The sequence below is a fragment of the Xiphophorus maculatus genome, chromosome 18, assembly GCF_002775205.1.
Source record: "Xiphophorus maculatus strain JP 163 A chromosome 18, X_maculatus-5.0-male, whole genome shotgun sequence".
NCBI classification, from domain to species: Eukaryota; Metazoa; Chordata; class Actinopteri; order Cyprinodontiformes; family Poeciliidae; genus Xiphophorus; species Xiphophorus maculatus.
This window is the reverse complement of record NC_036460.1, coordinates 22237844-22256164: the sequence shown is the minus strand read 5'-3', so window position 1 is coordinate 22256164 and position 18321 is coordinate 22237844. Positions and strand designations below refer to the sequence as shown.

The following is an 18321-nucleotide window of genomic DNA, read 5'->3' as shown; positions in this document are numbered from 1 at the left end:
ACTAAAATGTATAGAAATTGAAGAATTAGACGCCGCAAAGCGATATTTAATACTTGACTTCGCTATATTAACAACGGTATTTTTGTTGGAAGGCAAACAAAAACAATATCATTTTTTTTGTGTGTGAACACGACACACAAAGTAGAGTAATGTAAAATTCAACTTTCACTTTTAAAGAAATGAATACAATTGCTGTACATTAAGTTCACGGTTCTGAATTACAAATAGTATTTTAATGGTGGTCTGATATATTCTCACTTTAAACATTTTCATTACATTAGCAGTAAGCGAACAACGGAAAGAATAATACAGTAAAGACAGGAGAAAAATACATTGCTAACCATGAAATTGGTTGGATGGTCCAAATGAAACTATACAGAAAAATAATACTTTCAGTGGTGAACAAATAAATAAATTTAAATGCATTTAAAGCACGATGTGTAATTATGCAATACCTAAAATAATACAAAAACAACAGCATATAATAATAATAATAATAATAATAATAATAATAATAATAATAATAATAATAATAATAATAATAATAACACATTTATTAAAATCACATACACGCATTTACTACTGCTGCAAAACACGATATAAAATTAAACCGATGCGCACTTACATTAATTCCTTAATTCGGTGAATCAAGTTCTAGGACCGCAGCGTTTTAAGGCATTATGTTACTGAGATGAAGTTGCCACTCACAAAATGGCGGAAGAACTGACGTACGTTTCTACGGGGCAACGCGAAGTCTATTGTCTACGTCTATGTTTAGCCCTGCTGAGCGTCGTGTATAACGGGCCAACCCGGACTTGGTATCATTCGAACACCAAGGAGAGCCTACTGTTGTTTTTCCCCCACAATATATTTGCACAGAGAGGCTGTACAAAAAGCGGAGCTTGGCTAGCTTGTCATAATTAAAAAGGGCGTTGCTTGACCAAGTTTGAAATCAAATCTTATGGTTTACACCCTTAGCTTAGGCGGACAGCATCGGCTGTGCATCAATGGAGATACTTTCGAAAACACCCACAGCAGAATCCTATCGGCATAAGGTAGCTCTACTCTTTTGTATCATTTAACTCGAAAGAATTTGAACTTACTCGTTGTCGGTTATATGTATTAGCCAAACCGCTAGCAGTGGTTGCTACATTCTCAAAACAGCTCCTCGCTAAGCTTAAAAGTCTATGTTTAAATAAACTTATTTTTAGTTAAGTCGTAAATATAAACGCTTGTCGTACTTTTTTGTTATGTTCTTTTAATTGCAAGCTTTTATTAATTGAGAAATAGCTTCTCATTGACATTCTCAAGATGTTCTTGATCCTGTTTCTCTGCAGGCACCGCGTTCTTCTCCAGCACCTAGCAGGATGGTGTCTGACACCTTTTCCCTGTCGTCTTATAAAACCTATCCTGCTCATCGATATTCCATCAACGCTCCTGCACGTCACACGCCCCAAACATTCACTCAGGATTCATATCGTCCAGCATCTCCCAGCAAAGCTCTTCCAGAGAGCAGCAGTGCAGGTAATTCGTGTGTGGACAAAAGTTTCCACTCAAGCAATGTGTTAGAGCTCCATGGTTACACGTGCAACATGATGCCACACTACTTGAATGTCTCAGCCGCAACAGCATCCTTTAATTCCTGCTGATTTTATTCTGTTAATTATACTGTTGCAGCGATCTTATCTGCCTTGAGGAACCTCCAAGAGAAGATTAGGAGGCTGGAGTTTGAGAAAGAGCAGGCAGAGTTGAGCCTTTGCACTTTATTGAAGGACGGACGTCTGCAAAGTGACAGCCCTGCGCAGAGACTCCTCACTGATGAGGACATAGAAAGAAAAGCAAGTGAGCAGTCAAACTGTAACCAAGGTAAGAAATGACCTCCAAACGGAATTGAAGTTTTAAATTCTGTATGTTAACTCATTACATATTTTGTCCTTCATTTGCAGTGCTGATCACCCACCTTGCTGCCGCAGAGAATCGTTGTGAGAAGCTGGAAGGACAGTTGGAGCAGATGAAGAGGATGTTGCCCAGGACAGAAAGCACCAGCTTGCCCAATCAGGAGGTGAACTCAGAGGTATGGATGTCCTTGAAGAGTTGGGTAACACCTCATGCTTCAAAATGCACAAAACATTGTAACGCGAACAAAGCTATTTGTTGCCTTCGTAGGCTTTAACAGAGAAACCGGGTACAGGTAGTCAGCAGCCTGATGGACTGAGCGAGCATGCTCAGTTGGAAAAGCTGGAAAAACTTGAGCAGGAATATCTCAGGCTGACTTGCACACAGAAAAATGCAGAGGTACGTACAAGGCACAAACATGTTTTTGTTGGGGGGGTTTTAAGCAAAATGTAGCTATTAAACAGTTTTAGCATCACAAGAAGGAACAGTGTTCAAAAAAAAATTCAGAGATGCTTTATTGGCCCCAAAGGGAAATCTGTGGTAATGATGAGAGTGGCGCAGAATAAAACCACTTCTGATTTCTTGCAATAACAGTCATAAAACTGGCTCATTTGGATTAAACCAGAATCAAAGATGAATAATTACTACATTCATAGATCTGTTTATTACCATTCAGTGATTTGGAGGTGACGGATGTCCTACTCCGACTCTGCCTCCCCAGAGACGTTGGAGTCACTTGTTGCTTCCTGAACTATCTGGCTCAAAATATATAGCAATCCTTCATTACTCGATCTAGCTTCTTCCTCCAAATACATTGCTCACAATTCCTCCGCTTCTTGGCGATACCTGTACTCAGCCTCAGTTGTTTATGATTTGACTTACCCTGATTACATCACAAGATGGCACCATTGTTTGACCCACTTACTACGACAAAACCTTAACACTAATATTTATTAAAAGCTTCTTTTTTTCTTTTTTTTTTTTACATAGAATGAACACACATTAGTTCCATCTTTCTCAGACATGCAAGTGGTTTTATCATGTCAGTGACACTTTAAGCTTATGCATTGTCCCAGATCTAATTGGAAGGCTGTATTTTTAGCTATCTATGGCCACGGAAGAGTTCAGAGCACAACAAAATATCAACAAACCAACCAAATTTTAAGTCAATGTCACAGAAATGCTTTTTGGAGTCTTATATTTTCAGATAGACTGGTAAAAAAAAAAAGTAGTTCACACTAACCATATATAAAATTTATCACAGAGTGTTGGTGTCATATTATTATTGTAGTATCGTTATTATCAGCAGCACAGTGATGATGATTGTTGTTGATTTCAGATGAAGATCTGTGCATTGGAAAGAAAGATAAACGAAGAGGAGCACCAGAGAAGGCTCATTCTGGATAAAGCCAATCAGGTAGAAAGACTTTATCTTCTTATTGTTTTTGAATTTTTATATTTTATTTTTAGCTGGGATTGATAAGTCGAAAGACTATTATTTTCATGCTTTCGTTTTGCTTGCAACCTTCAGCTACAGACAGGTATGGAAGCCAACAGAATGTTGCTGCAGTCCGTTTCTCCACGTTTCTCCATCAGACAATTCAAAGAGAAGAAATCCAGCTCAAAGGTAACAACCTCTAATGGATGGCTCACGGTGTTTGGCATGTTTGCACTTCAAGAGAGTCACATTTCATTTTATTTACAGTTCCTTCAGACCAACTGTAACATCAGTGGCATTGGAAATATTAAAGGTCTTGATGTTTAAATACATAAATACCAAACAGACATTTAAAAAACACACCCACACACACTTCACCACAATTTAACCATGTTGTATGTTGCACTACAGTCAGTGAAACACACCTTGCAGCTGAAAAATGTTTCAGCTGCAAGGTGAAATTCAATTATAATTCAATTATAATTGAATTATATTCATTCAATTATAATCATAATTGAATGATTATAGCTTTTAATCATTCAATTAAAAGCTATAAAACCTGCAGTATGCAGCTTTTATAAAACTTTTTTTTTTTTTTTTACATATTTATTAAAATTGTCACCATGTCGTGACATATGAGACAGATAATCTGTGACATAAAAAAAATCAGCTCCTTTGCTGCCTCCCAGTGCTACTATTGACATCTGCAGAAATGCACTGCTCCCAGTCAAAAACTACCATTCAAAGCCTGGAGGAAGATCTAAGTGTTGTCAATCAAGCTGGTGTACGCACTGCTCAATGTGCTAACAGCGGATAAACAACCTACCGTTGCATACAAATTGTTTATCCGCTGTCATCGGTGGCCTGAGCTATTCACTCTTATCAGGAAGACGCTGTAGTGTAGCGGAGAGCAAGGGAGGGGAGTGTGAGCAGCATGTACAGCGCTAAGACCCGCCTCCTGGCTCTGATTAGTTGTTTCTATAGTTAGCACTGAGGGAAGACAGGGGAGCTCTATTTTTCTACAGATTATCAGTCTCATATAATACTGTCACAACAGTTGTAACAAATATGTAAAAAGCAGTTTTTTAAATAAAAGTTAGATGCTAAATCTTTAAAACATATGTTAAGTTGCTGTCATGATTTGTATCCTTCTTTCCCTCTTGTTTGCTAAATCATTGTTCAATTTTTTTTCCCACAGCAACCTTCTCCAAAATACACAGAGCCTCACTACAGACTGAGCCTAAGAGACATACCATTTGTCACTGGAACGGTACCATTTGCACTTGTACACTTCTGGTTGTGCCTTTTGAAACACAATGATAAATCCTCCTCACTCTCCCCCTCAGTGTTTATCTTTAAATCTCTTTCCGTTTCCAGTCGGTCGCCTGCAGCCACTCGGTCAGAGCCAACGTTCAGGCAGTCTTGTCCCTCCTGAAACGGCACCAGCCTCATCTCTGCAACAAACGCGTCCTGTCTCGCGACGCAGATCACTCTGAAACGAGCAGCCAGTCAGACGCTTCCTCCACGTCGTCGTCCTCTTGCGGAGACGAGCTATCGGAGCTGCTAGAAGCCCTGCAGGAAGAGCTGTGCCTCATCAGTTTGTGAGCAAGCTTGTAAATCTGCTCAATTTTGGAGTCCCGTTTGGTTAGATGTTAAGGCGCATCCTCGTCGCATACAGGGAGCACGGTGAGTTGATTAAGCAAATGGAAGGGAGCGCCTCTGAAGAGGAAAGGGGAGCGCTTCAGAGGGAGCAGGAGAGGCTACTGGTGAGAATGGAGAGTAAAGAAGAACAGATCAGTAAGCTCTGCAAGCATAAATTACAGGTGGGCCTTCGCAATAATTATCATTTTGCATCCGTAGTGTGACAAAATCGGTGTATGAGTGTCTTTGTTTGTGCTCCAGATAAAGAAGTTAAGAAAGAAGGTGAAGTCTGGGAAGAACAGTCGAACTGGAGAAAGACTTGCCACCAGAGGGCGCTCTGAAGCATCAACTAAAGCTCAGCTAGTTGAGAGAAACAAGAAGAACCTGATGCTTCTGAAAGATATGAGAGCTTTGCAAAACTCTTTACAGATCTGAAACTCACTACAATATATTCATAACATAATCTGTTTATTGTTTTTGGTGCTATTCTTCTACCTCTGACTATTAGTTCTTACCTGAATCTGCCTCGTGCTGAAAACCCACTACACACAACAGGAAGATTCACTGCTTTCATCTTCTTTATGACATTATTGGTGCCTCGGCAGTCGGATTTTCTGAGTTCTTACTTAGTAATAGAACAAGGACATCGACTAAAGTCAAAAGTCCAACAAGGAAAGTCCAAGATCTTCAAGTAGCCCTCAGTTTAGTATCTGAAGTGGCTGCCATTCATATAGGATATCATGAAAGGTGCCTGTTACCAAATAATTTATGATTTTTAAATTACATGCCTTAGTTTGGGCTATGATCAGGTTGTTCTTTTTAAAATGTTTTATTGAAACAGAAATTGAATATTTCCATTGAGCATCTTCTTCAACTTTCCACGCTCTGACCAGCAGAGGGTGGAAAAGTGTAGCGACGCACTTCCAGATTGATTTCTGATGTACAAGGTGAAGCAAACTAAGAGTGCTTTGATTTTTTTAAAATTTTCTTTAAACAGAGTATAAGATTGTATTATACATATGATACAATCTTGTATGTAGGTAGGTAGTATGTACGTACTACCTATGTACATATATATATATATATATGTATATATATATATATATATATATATGTATATATATATATATATATATATATATATATATATATATATATATACACAGTTTCAGATATCAAAAAAATACCATTGCTCTCGTCTTCAATTAAATTCATAATTACTCAAAATTTATAAAGAAGAGCTGGACATATCGTCCTCACATATTAAATAAATAAAACTATCGACATCAGCTCTCAGAAGACAAGTAATCATTTTTAACTTTTTATTATACTTGGAGTACAGCTGTGGAAGACTTACGATAATTTCTTCTAAGCATGTAGTCCTTAGCAAAAGTATTCCACTTGGATTTTCTTCACATTTTACAACCTGATCATGATTTTAGGATCAGTTATTATGCGATAGACCAAAAAACAGTAATTAGTATAACACAGTATACATAAGAACCTGAAGGAAATGAAAACCATGTTTCCATTTGCGCTGCTGTAAGTTTAAACCTTTTCACTTGAATTAATTTATATTTCAGATTAAAAGGCGCTGAATACAGAAGTACGCCACACGTTTGAATGGTTTTTCTGTAAGATATTTTGAAACCAAGTCTCATTTTTGTTTCATTACACAATTATCTATGTCAATCTATTTAAATTCACCAAAATTTGTTGTCAAAGCGCAAAATGTGCTAAATTTGAAGGGGAATCAACTTTCGGTGATCTGCTGAACTTTGGAGCAAATGTAGCAGATCACTGACTTTGTTCCATTTACTCAGTCCAGTAGAACCAGCTGTAAACTGGTCTTTAACAGGTACAACACTGAACTCCATACAAGACACTAGTTTGCTCATTCCGCTTTTGAGCTTGACAGTACGGCTTTACTTGTAACTCATTCACTAGACATCCCGAAAAATAACTATTTCCACTTGGGGAAAACGTTTACTTTTGTACCAGTGTTAATTTTGATTGTGTTTCATTTTAAACAATTAACTCTGTGCATTTAATAAAAACATGCTAGCGAATGTTTATCCCATTGCTGTGTAAAAGAGTTCACAAGAGGACACAGCTAGATTTTGTTCATGCAAAAGTTGACTACATAATTACATAAACCACGTTGCTGCTTATCAGGCAGTAAAAACTGATGTTTCATGTGTCATTTTTAGATTTTAATGAGGATGATGTGTGGTTGTGAGATATTGGGTAATGTTGCTAAATAAAACCTCCTGAATAGGGACACATGTTGTTGGTGACACCTTTAATTCCCATTTTGCACGGGTTACAAATAAAATCCTCTTCAGGATGCCAGTTTGACTTGGGGTTGTGGATATGCATTTCAGCGTGCCTTGTAAAGAGAACAAGAGATGAATAAATAATGACTGTGACGTGACTCACACGGACAGAGTCAGCGAACACAGCTGAGTCTGATAAAGGCTGCCACATGTGTCACCCTGAAACCACAGCCCGGACCGGGAGAGGAGTCCGGACACCTGATCCTCTGTTCAGAGAGGCCCGCGTCTCATCCCTGTTGACCAGGCATAGATTGCCATGGCCAAATGAAAAGAGCACCTGTAATCAGAGACTCCGGTTTCTTGGTCAGGTGTGATAAAAATCGGTCTGCTTTCTTACTCATTAAGAGCCCAATCTAAATTGACCTAGTTAGGAGGGAAGAAAAAACTCAGATGAGGATGCAAAGTTCCAGTTTAGATCTTCAACCTGTTCCAATAATATGTCCGAAGTCTTTTTAACATTTTCTCTCAGGACTCGGTCTCGGCTATGGACGCCAGACCGGTGATTTTGGGCTCCTCTCGGTGTTTGGTCAGAACGGGTCGACTGGTGTAAATGTCATCAACGGGGAGAAGGAAGGTTACAGTTTTTACCTTGGCCCTAAAGGGAAAACCAAATGATAGGAATGATTTCACCTCAGTCGGAACACGGTCAGCGATTAAACGCCACACCTTAAAGAACGTCTTTGTACCTGTTTTTATGGACGTACTCCTGCAATGAGTGGCGGTTGTTGGCTTTCTCTGCTTCTCCAAACACATCGCTGTCATGCTGGATTTCTTCATGAAGTCTGGCCCATCCTGAGTTACTCTGCCTGTTCTTGTCGATTCTTCCCTCTCTCACTGTCAACCCGGAGAGGCCGGAGCTCGTGGAGTACCTTCGCACAGTCATGGCAGTGTTTTCTAGAACAAAAACGAGTGAAACTAAACCTTTTAAAATGTATCCAGTTGCTCTTAATTTCACACCATTAGTTATTTAGTAATAAAACAATAATTTTGTTTTATTACAAAATGATTTATGACTAATATTCTTTAGTCATGAATATTGTGAACATGTCTAACTTGATAAGAAAAATGCATCTTAGGTAAAAAAAAAAAAAAAAAAAACTGCTTTGATAAAGTTGTGTGGTAGTTTAATCTAAATAAAAATCATCCAAGGTGACCATGATAATATAGGAGGAAGAATTCAATATATGAATGCTTGTATTCCGTAGGGAGAATTGATGGGATCATGGATGGATCTAAATACGGGGCATCCCTGAAGGAAACTTGTTATGCTGCAAAAGACATCTTGAAGTTTCTCTTTTATCAGGAGATCAACCACTAGAATTTAGAGTAACGGATTAGATCAAATCATATTCATGTCTTAGGATGGTCCAGGCCTAAATTCATTTGTATTAATTTATTTAAAATTTAGTGAATTTTCCTTAAGAAAAAAAAAATACTTGGTGTGCTAAATTAGTCAATGTCCGGCCCAAAAATAATATAATAATAATAAGTACAGACAAGACCAGCAATGGGATTTTTTCCCAAGTTGTCTGTTATGTGTACATAATATTTGTCTGTCACTTATTTTCAGTTAGATATATATAGAGAATCTCTGGTCAGAGACAAAACAATGAAGCCAAAGCCTAATCCCATCATTATTATTTCTAATAGTTACTACTAATAATAATAATAATAATAACTATTATTATTATTATTATTATTATTATTATTATTATTATTATTATTATAGCTGAATTGTATTAAAGAATATACTGTTTTGCGTATTTCTGCACACTTGCTCTTACCTTTATACTGTCCCTCCAGGACTGGCGCAGACGCATTCCGTCTCAGGTTCCCATAGGGGTTTTCCAGTATCGCGGGTTGCTCCGTTCCAGCGCTGGTGTCTCCTGCCGTCCCTGAATGCTGACCACCACAGTCCCCCCGCAGCTCTCGGTTTTCCGCTTCCAACTTCTTGATTTCGTCGCGCATCTCCATGATGACCTGCGCCAGGCTGCGGCTGCTCTCCATGGTGCTGCTGCTGCGCTGCCAGTACCAGGGCTTCCCGAAGACCGGAGGAGGGTCGTGCCGGAAGGGCTCGCCTTGCTGCTGCGGGTTTATCATGCTGCCGCCAGGAGACTTATGCGGTTCCTCCAGATGAGCGTCTCTCCAGGTCCTCTCTGTGTGCGTGTCTCAATCTCAGTTCGGATCTTAATGTGGGCCGATTATGTCGCCTTTCACCACTTATACAGCTGAAAGAGCTCCAGTGATCAGCCAGCACCGCACAGGGGTTCTTTTATTTATGAGCACAGGAGTCTAGTTTCATGAAAGCCAAGATAGGGGTCGGAAATGAAATGTGCTCTTCACAATAGCTTTAATTGGAGACCAGTGGCGCCCCCAAGAGGGGGGCACTGGAAAAAGTGCTGACCATCCCACTGGCCCCCCCGGAGAATCATGTTCAGCTCAAACACATACACACACCTTCTTCTTTAATCAGTACATACATGTAAAAACCTAGTAATTATTTTTATGTTAGTTGTGCCACCCTAAAATTTTTAGTGGCTTGTCCTGGCCACAATAGAAAAGAAAGATTCTGGAGTGGCATCATTGGAGACGAATATGAACCCAAGCCAGAAGAGTTTGCTGCTCTTCTAGTTGGTTGCTATGCTTGTTTGTTTATCATCAAATAGTGCATTTCCGGAGGCACCTCTGTTATAGGCTATAGTCAGAACAAATTAGGAGGAGAATTTGGAAGCAGAAGGACAAGATTTTTCAAAGATTTTTTAAAAATAAAAATAAGAAAAATGTTTTGAGTGATTGGATTCATCACATCCATCCAAGCTCCCTGTGAAATCACCTAATAAATTGCAATTTATTGAGTGGCTATTATCCATTAATTGTAATGAACTGTAATGAAGAAGTCACCTAATGAATTATAATTTCAGGGTCATGACAACCAAAAACACATCAGGGAAACCGGTCAGAGTTGATGGGAAGATGAATGGAGCTAAACAGAGGAATGTCCTTGAAGAAATTATTATTATTATTAATAGAATAATTTTTTTAAAGAAAATTGAAAATCATTCATCATTTCCATTCACTTCCCAATTATTCTCTACTTCGTGTTGATCTATCACAGCGGTCTGTAATCTGGGGCTCCAGATCCAAACTCTCAATGTCTCTTCATATATTCGTTTCAAAATGATAAAGAACCAATTTTGTTTTTAAATCTAGATAAGAAATGCAGGGTTTTTTTGCCTTTGCTGAAAAGTGCTATTTTTGAAGGTTGGAAACATAAAATCTCAATAAAATATTTAAAAGTTTGTGGTTGTTGTGTAACAAATTTAAAAACATTGAAGTCATACGAACAATTCTGAAGTAATCCCTACAGAGCAGACTTCACCACCGTATTTTGATATCATAACTAGAGAAACAAAAATTATAAATGACTGTAGCAAATGTTCAATCTGAACCTATCAAAGTCCAGGCTACCAGGAGCAAGACAGACACCAACAAACCAGTCTGCGGAGGAGAGAAACCCAACCAACCCGCAATTTTAGACTTACAAAATAGGCTGCAGGAGGGATGAGACTAGAAGGACGATCTTGTAAAGAAGATGTGTCAAAGGAGATTGGTGCAACTCTATCGTCTACTTCATCTCAGATGCTCAACAGACCGAGGGTGAGGAGGCGGAGATATAAATGTGTCAGCTGTCTTATCAGACAGCGATAGAAACCGAGGCCCTGAGTCCCAAGGCTGCCTGTTATCAACAGCATTATGATCAGGGCCACTTAACCTCTTTCTATGTGCAGTGTCCAAACCTCAGGCTTAGCATCAATAAGTAAACAACTGCTCTACTTTTCTTTCTCTCTGCATGGTCAGTAATTATACCCAACAATTGGGGGAGGAGGAGGCGGGAACTGACATTAGATCCCATGGAAACTGTTCTCTGCGGGAGTGCAAGGTAACGCTTAATGTCATTTCACTTTCAGTGAAGCCTCAACTTCTGGTCGCGGTGGCAAAATCACTTCGACGCAACTTTCTGCTCTACCTCACTTATTTTACTATTTAGAATCAAAAACTCAAGCAAGGGAACAGAAACGAAACCGAGAGAAAATCTTTTGCAATCCTAATTTGCCAAACACAGGACAGAAAACCAATAAAATAACTCTTCAAATTAACTTGGATTTCTAAAATATATAATAAACTAGGTTAAAGAGAATGAGTTTCATTTTTAGCTTAACTGTCCATGAAATATAATCAGGTTTAAAAAGAAAAAAAAAAAAGGTGAAAAATAACCTCACCATGTCTAATGTAGAGTTTAAATTGGCTTAAAATGTGACAAAGTCAACATATAGGGGCAAAACTGTGTAAATAATACCTGTCAAAAAGCTTAAAACAACAAAAGATTTATCAGACAAGGGCAACATACACCAGCATATCAGAGGATAATAAGAAGGTTAATTAAAACTCGAACGCTCCCTGTTAAAAAGAGAACTACAGGAAAAAGAGCATTCCCTTAAAATCATTAACACTTATGGATACTAAAAGACAGAATTAGAGCAGGATGTCACATTATTAGCAGCATTATTTGGTATAATGCACAGATTTAGTCTGAAAAGATTGATCTTATTAAACATTACTGAAATCAATATACTAAATTGACTGTATTGTATCAAGATGAGTTGCAGGATGACCAACAGGGATCCTGCCTTTGCAACACCCAGATATTAGATAAAGACAGTAGTGAAATGAATCAACACTCATTTTAACATTAACAATTTTTTATTCAAATCTCATACATAAAACTTTTAGTTGTTTTTTTTTGTTTGTTTGTCTGTTTTAAATTCAGCTAAACAAATATTAATATACTGTATACTTTATAAAAGGAGACATTTCAAACATTTTTTTAAATAGTAATACTTCTTATTTACAATTTAAAACATGAAATAATAACTGTAACAATGCCATTTCAATTATAAAAATGTTACAAAACATGTTTTTTCTTTTTTTGTTGTTGTTGTTGCTTGTTTTCTTGTTTCTGTTTGAAAATTGGCACGGCGATATCCGTTCAGAATGTTTCAAGGATACAAAGTAGCAATGTGGAGCTGCTCTACATTCAGATAGTAGCTGGAGTTCTGTATAATACCTCAGATTCTTAGGACCTGCATTCAAATCCGCTTTTGTTTTTCACATTAGTCTTCTTTAGATTGTTTGAAATACGTTGGGATTCCATACGTAAACAAAAATGTAAAAGCCGTGCATGAGAAATGCACCAGAAACGCACCTCCGTCTCAGTAAGGTCACCGTATTCTAAAGGGCAAAGGGGCGTTGGGAGAGAAGGCGCACGTGTGTGTGTGAACAAATACATTGTACGTTTGTCAGTTTATATTAAGTCAGCTGGCAGGGCGGGACAATCTGTACCAAACCAACACAAACAGTAGCTAACAGTCCAGGAGCCTGGCCTCTTTTGCAGACAGTCTAAACTCAACAATGGGACTACAGACTACCACAACCACGGTCTACACACTTCTTCTCTTTTCTTGTCTTTTCTCTAAAAACACGCCAGTCACAGTTCCACTAATCTGCCGCTTCAAGCAGCAGCAAAAACAAGATCACGATCAAAAACAATCAAATGAGCAACGCTGAGGCTCAAACTGGCACAAGGAATTTCTGACTGTTCAGTAGGTGCTGTGTCGCTCCGTTCCAGGTTGTCTTGTGTGAGGAATCTAGACAAGGGCAAGAAAAGAAAGCTCGAGTTGGAACAAGAAAATCTGCGTTTCCGTGCTAGCGCTTTGACTGATTCGACAGGTAATTCAATAAGCATGAAGCGAGGTGGCTCATGAGTGGTGACATGGCATAGCAGTTTTTAGAAGGAGTGGACAGAGAGGAGGCACTGAAGGCAACAGCATTTGTCAAGCTACAAAAGTTGGGGGGGGGGGAAAGAAGGCAGAAAAAGCTGCAGTTTAAACAAAAAGTCCATGAAGTCCATGAAAATGCAGAATGTTTGATAAAAAGTAATGCAAATTAAAAGATGCAGTGCAAATGCAATCGAAATAAAGAAGCAAAACCTATGCAGAATAGGCACAAGATGGTAACAAAGTCAGCGGAGCTATGTCTCGTTGTGATGTGAGACCTGTTCATTCATGATGCCCGACAACTCAGTGAGCATGTCCCGGTAGTGAGCCCTCATCTCCTCCTGGTACTCCAGCTGGTCCTCCTTGATGAGGCGCTCATTCACGTCCAAAGCCTGACCGCAGGCTTCTGCAAACTGCCTGCAGAAAACAAATCAAGGAGTAGCTTCTCAAGTGCATCTCATTTGGCTTATCAGCAAATGATAACGTAAATGAGCATGGATGATAGCATGTTATTCAATTGTAAAACTGTCTAATTTTAGCATTTTATCCCTATTGTGACTATAATACCTAACTTTAGATAATCAAAATTAGACATACTAATACTAGAATGTTTTTTAAAGTTAGCATTTCATAATAGGTTGTGATCATGTGACTTGCTTGTTATGATTAGTAATTCCAGATCCCATGTAGTCGATTAAGACCAAAGTTTTAGATTTCAAAATTCAGAACTTTTCTAGAGTCAAGTTCTGTCTACATTAACACCAAATACTTTACTTTAGCGTTGCTACTGACAGCAACATGCTAATGCCAGTATGACTGCTGATCCTAGCATTTTCTGTTTCTGTTTTCACTATAGGGAAGTAAAAAACAGAAAAGTCCTACCTGAAAATCTCTTTTAGGAGTTTGACCTGGTTGTCGGGATATTTCTTTGCATTCTTCTCCTCCAAAAATGCTCTGGCATAAGCCATAGGTCCTGCATTCACCTAGGAAGGACCAATCAGCAGCTGTAAAACCAAATATTTAATGTGGCGTATTTGTATCTTTTTTTTTTTCTGGAGGAGTACTTACTTTGACGCTAACACTGCCTTGAAGTTTTAGCTGGAGCCGGATCATGTCCACCTCTCCCATGTTGCAGAGCTGGTTGAGCTCAGAAACTTTACGCGACATCTCATCAATGGCAACTTCGATCGGATTCATCTCTGTGCTTTGCTGCTCCACCACCTGGATGCGCTTCTTTAGATAGGGAAAGCTGGAACTTGCTGCAAAAATGTAAAAGTGCCACACCAACATTAGCCAAATTTGCCAAAAGACTCGAGTATTTTCTGTAACTTCTCATTTGCACAACTACAAAAGATGTTTGGAGAGAAAAAATGAAACAAGATGTAACAGAAGAACAAAAAAGTATCTTAGGTTTAACAAACTTAGAAGTTTTACTAAGACTTCAGGCATAGAAGCTTTTCATTCAATGCTCACTATTGGAATTAAAGATTGCTGAGCATAAAGCAGCCATCAAGCATAAAAACAGAAAATAGGGGGCGTGCCGTGGTGGCGTAGCGGTTAGCGCGACCCGTATTTGGAGGCCTTGAGTCCTCGACGCGGCCGTCGCGGGTTCGACTCCCGGACCCGACGACATTTGCCACATGTCTTCCCCCCTCTCCTTCCCCGTTTCCTGTCAGCCTACTATCATATAAGGGACACTAGAGCCCACAAAAGACCCCCTGGAGGGGTAAAAAAAAAAACAACAGAAAATAGGCAAATGGATAAACAAACACTAACTGGTCAGTATGGTGCGTCTCTTGCATTGCTCCTCCACATCTCCGTGTTTCTTTCCTGACAGAGTGAAGGGTGTCTCGAACACAAAGCGGTTGATGTTGTGGTGTCTCTCAAAATCTGTTCTTTTGTCTTGTTGCTCTTTCTCATCAAAGTAGGGCACTACATATGTCACCTGAATGTAGGCGTACTTGGATTCCAGGTCTTTAGGATTCACCTGTATTGAATGAAAATTAGGCACAAAATGTGAGACTTTAGAGAGAAAAAAAACATGGCTCCTACTTGTTGGCAAAACTAATAAAGATAAAAATTAGTACAACATTGACATTTTTTATTGCAGTTGCATGATGTGGGAATGTTTTGAACCAATTTTTTATCTGAGATAAATTTTCAGGACCCTACTCTCAGTACTTGATACAACTGTCTTTAGTAATAGGACTCCACCTAGCTTTCTAGCCACAACACCTGGACTGACTCTGAGCTGACAGTCATGTTTTTGGACTGTGGGAGGAAGCCGGAGTACACAGAGAGAACCATGCATGCACAGGGAGAACATGCAAACTCCATGCAGAAAAACCCTGGACCGGGAATCGAACCCAGGACCTTCTTGCTGCAAGGTAACAGTGCTACCAACTGCAGCCCCCTTGGTAAACTATTACAGTGTTAATTTGTTCATGTTACCCTACTTAAAGATCAAATAACAACTCCCTCTAAAGCTTACCAACATATGACATATTCTGTCATATTTTATTAAAATTTTCCTGATATTTTAGAGTTTATGATGCCATGTACTCTTCTAATCAGGACCTTTGTAAAAGAAACATGCCCACAGTATCCTCCAACATGCTCAACATTAGGCATGAGGTTCTTTTTTACATATTAATTATTTGCTTCATGACAACCACAGATGGAGGGTTTGTTACCAGGAAAGTCAAGTCAGGAAAGTTAGCTTCATTTGACCAAATCACGCTGTTCCAGGTGTGTTCAGCATAGCTCTATGGAATATGAAATAATTCTTTGCTGACTTTCTCTCACATTGATATTTGAGCTTTGTCATCCTTTCTCTCGTGTCGTCATGCTCACTGTGTGTGGTGGCAAGATAAATGTGGTTTCTCATCAAACCTTTGTTATCTCGCTATGACTGTAGATATGGGCAACTTCAGGAAAGACACAGAATTATGTGAGGGCATTTTACAAATCTTTACCAACTGTGCAAATACTTGTTGAGGTTGCTCAATTTTATTTTTAGATCACATCCACATGTAATAAAACCAAGTAGATAAACTGTTGTTTCAATGGAAAAATTCTACCGTTACCTTGTTAGAGTCCTGGATCATCTTCACATTGTCGGGTCCAAACTTGTCAGAGTAGAGTTTGAGTAATCTCTGGGAGATTTCAGACAAACCCGTCAGCTTTGGCTCTTTATAGATAAACTCTTTGCTCTCCTCCTCCTCAAAGAAGCCCTAAAATCACACATATAGATAACTAATTAGTAAAACATAGATAAACCATACTGCTTTCTTCATTCACATTTCTTGAGTCAACGATGCTGCAAATAAACATGATTGTATTAAAGCACTTCACTCTGCCCTATCAGCATGTTTGTTAAGTTTTGGATGGAAGAGTAGGAAGATCATTTTCAAAGCAACATTGGGATCAGATGTCAAAGGTGAGTAGGTTTTGCTGAATGTGTCGAATGTGGGTGCATGACATCAACCTGTCTTAAGTTTTAGGGGAAAAAAATGACCTCATCGTCAGGCGTTACGGGGAGTAAGGTGGACCACAACAAGAGTCACACAACCTTTCAAAGGGTCAGAGCAGCAGATGTTATTATTGGTAAAAGGACAACAGAGGTAAGATTGATTAGCACCAGGGGAAATGAAAACTTAAGGGCACTCGAGACTTACCGCAATCTTGAATTAAAAATACGATAAACAGAAAAGAAAAGAGCAAACAGAGAGATTAAGGATTCTGACTACAGAGAAAATTTTAGCTATCTAATTTTGTCTAAACAGACTGTATTTAGAGCTCAGAATTGATACCAAATCAAAGCAAAGTGTAACACTTGAATGTTACCTAAATCACAGTAATTGTAGCTGTGGAGTTAAGTCTATGCTTCGGAAGTTGGGTGCCCATTAGCATCTCATGAAATCATAACCACACTTTCCCAGCCAGCACTGAGTTTTTATAGTCGATTCTGTTTATATTAGCATGGTCAGCAGTGTGTGCCTTAATTTACATTAATTGTCACTCACTTGTCCATAAAAAGCCACACGGTAATAGCGTCCAAAGAGCCGTTTTTCTGAGTTCACGACCTCCGTCACCTTCAGATATGAGCGATGAATGTCGTAGTACAGCTCCGACAGTCTCTGCGGAAAACAGGGAATAGCACACAAACTTAGACAGATATGGCGGTTATTTATATGGCACCAATTCACAACAAATATCATTTTAAGGAAGTTTGAAATTATAAAGCTTTTCTAATCCATATTCAAAATGTAACACCATCTGATTCATTTCTATCCAACGATGCAGTCCGATTATTGCTACATTTTGTTCGAATACAGCGAAACTCTCAAAATCAGAAAACAGATTTTGACTTTGACTTTAACTTCAACGTTACCTTGAAGTCTCTCCTCTTCTCAAAAACAGCAATCACAGGTTTGTTTATGTCTGCAATAAGCTCATATCGCTCAGATTTCCACAGGTAGTCCACACACAGCTCCAGCTGCTCCACCAAAGTGTCCTAAAAGCATAATCCAATATATTATTTTTTAAATACTAAACTACTATTATCCATAAATGATCATCTTTTTTTTTGTAAAGAAGAACACTGACCTCAGTGTATGGCGTATCTTGTGTACCTGTATCTTCCTTCATAGCACCTTCCTCCTTAACATTGGGGCTAATGCACATAAATGCTGCCCAGCCCATGGAGAATGATGCTAGAGTAACAGACAGGTAAAACTGACATTAGGGCATGCAATTCAGAATATATGCAGTACAGACCTTCAGATTTTCCACTTAGGTTTTGTGCTAATGGTATTGAAGTCAGTTCCATTGCAAAGGTTTTCAAAGTCCTTGAACATTTTCCACATTTTCTCTTGACAAGAACCACAAACGTTAATGTATTTTCTAGGGTTTTATGAAAATCCCAAATAAAACTAGTTGAAATTTGTGGTTATAAAAAGGGCAAAATGTGAAGCACATGCATAAAATCTAATGTATAATCAGGCGTCCGTTTTTGCTGCCTTACACAAAATGAACATCATTCAGTGTAAATTGTGAGTTATAATATATTTTGGTTATATATCCTATCAAACAAAACTGGTGTGCACAACACTGGGCAGGCATTGACTGCCATTTTATTCCCTCAAACAAGCTATCTGACATCAAAGCTAAAATG

General features: G+C 38.7%; 3 protein-coding genes across 8 annotated transcripts in view; 1 reads left to right on the top strand and 2 right to left on the bottom strand.

The window, feature by feature from the left end:
• The first annotated feature begins 790 nt into the window (after positions 1 to 790).
• LOC102226757 (centrosomal protein of 57 kDa-like) lies at positions 791 to 6008 on the top strand. Its single transcript, XM_014470664.2, has 11 exons — positions 791 to 1055; positions 1338 to 1524; positions 1678 to 1866; positions 1947 to 2074; positions 2167 to 2295; positions 3236 to 3313; positions 3428 to 3523; positions 4533 to 4604; positions 4712 to 4935; positions 5013 to 5157; positions 5237 to 6008. The coding sequence occupies exons 1-11, from the start codon at positions 1008 to 1010 to the stop codon at positions 5408 to 5410; spliced, it is 1470 nt and encodes a 489-aa protein (XP_014326150.1). The 5' UTR covers positions 791 to 1007; the 3' UTR covers positions 5411 to 6008.
• Positions 6009 to 7262: 1254 nt separating this feature from the next.
• LOC111611939 lies at positions 7263 to 9758 on the bottom strand. Its single transcript, XM_023350984.1, has 3 exons — positions 9096 to 9758; positions 7998 to 8205; positions 7263 to 7906 (listed from the first exon to the last, which is right to left on the bottom strand). The coding sequence occupies exons 1-3, from the start codon at positions 9409 to 9411 to the stop codon at positions 7777 to 7779; spliced, it is 654 nt and encodes a 217-aa protein (XP_023206752.1). The 5' UTR covers positions 9412 to 9758; the 3' UTR covers positions 7263 to 7776.
• Positions 9759 to 12264: 2506 nt separating this feature from the next.
• Positions 12265 to 18321, bottom strand: part of dock10 (dedicator of cytokinesis 10) — a 71117-nt gene continuing 65060 nt past the window's right edge. For all 6 annotated transcript variants that reach the window (XM_023351245.1, XM_023351243.1, XM_023351244.1 and 3 more), the window contains 9 exons: positions 17754 to 17860; positions 17539 to 17661; positions 17171 to 17284; positions 16232 to 16378; positions 14922 to 15132; positions 14214 to 14404; positions 14028 to 14128; positions 13424 to 13562; positions 12265 to 13016 (listed from right to left, as the gene is read on the bottom strand). In XM_023351245.1, the coding sequence (XP_023207013.1) occupies positions 12969 to 13016; positions 13424 to 13562; positions 14028 to 14128; positions 14214 to 14404; positions 14922 to 15132; positions 16232 to 16378; positions 17171 to 17284; positions 17539 to 17661; positions 17754 to 17860 (1181 nt within the window). In that variant the 3' untranslated portion in view covers positions 12265 to 12968. The remainder of the gene's footprint in view (positions 13017 to 13423; positions 13563 to 14027; positions 14129 to 14213; positions 14405 to 14921; positions 15133 to 16231; positions 16379 to 17170; positions 17285 to 17538; positions 17662 to 17753; positions 17861 to 18321) is intronic.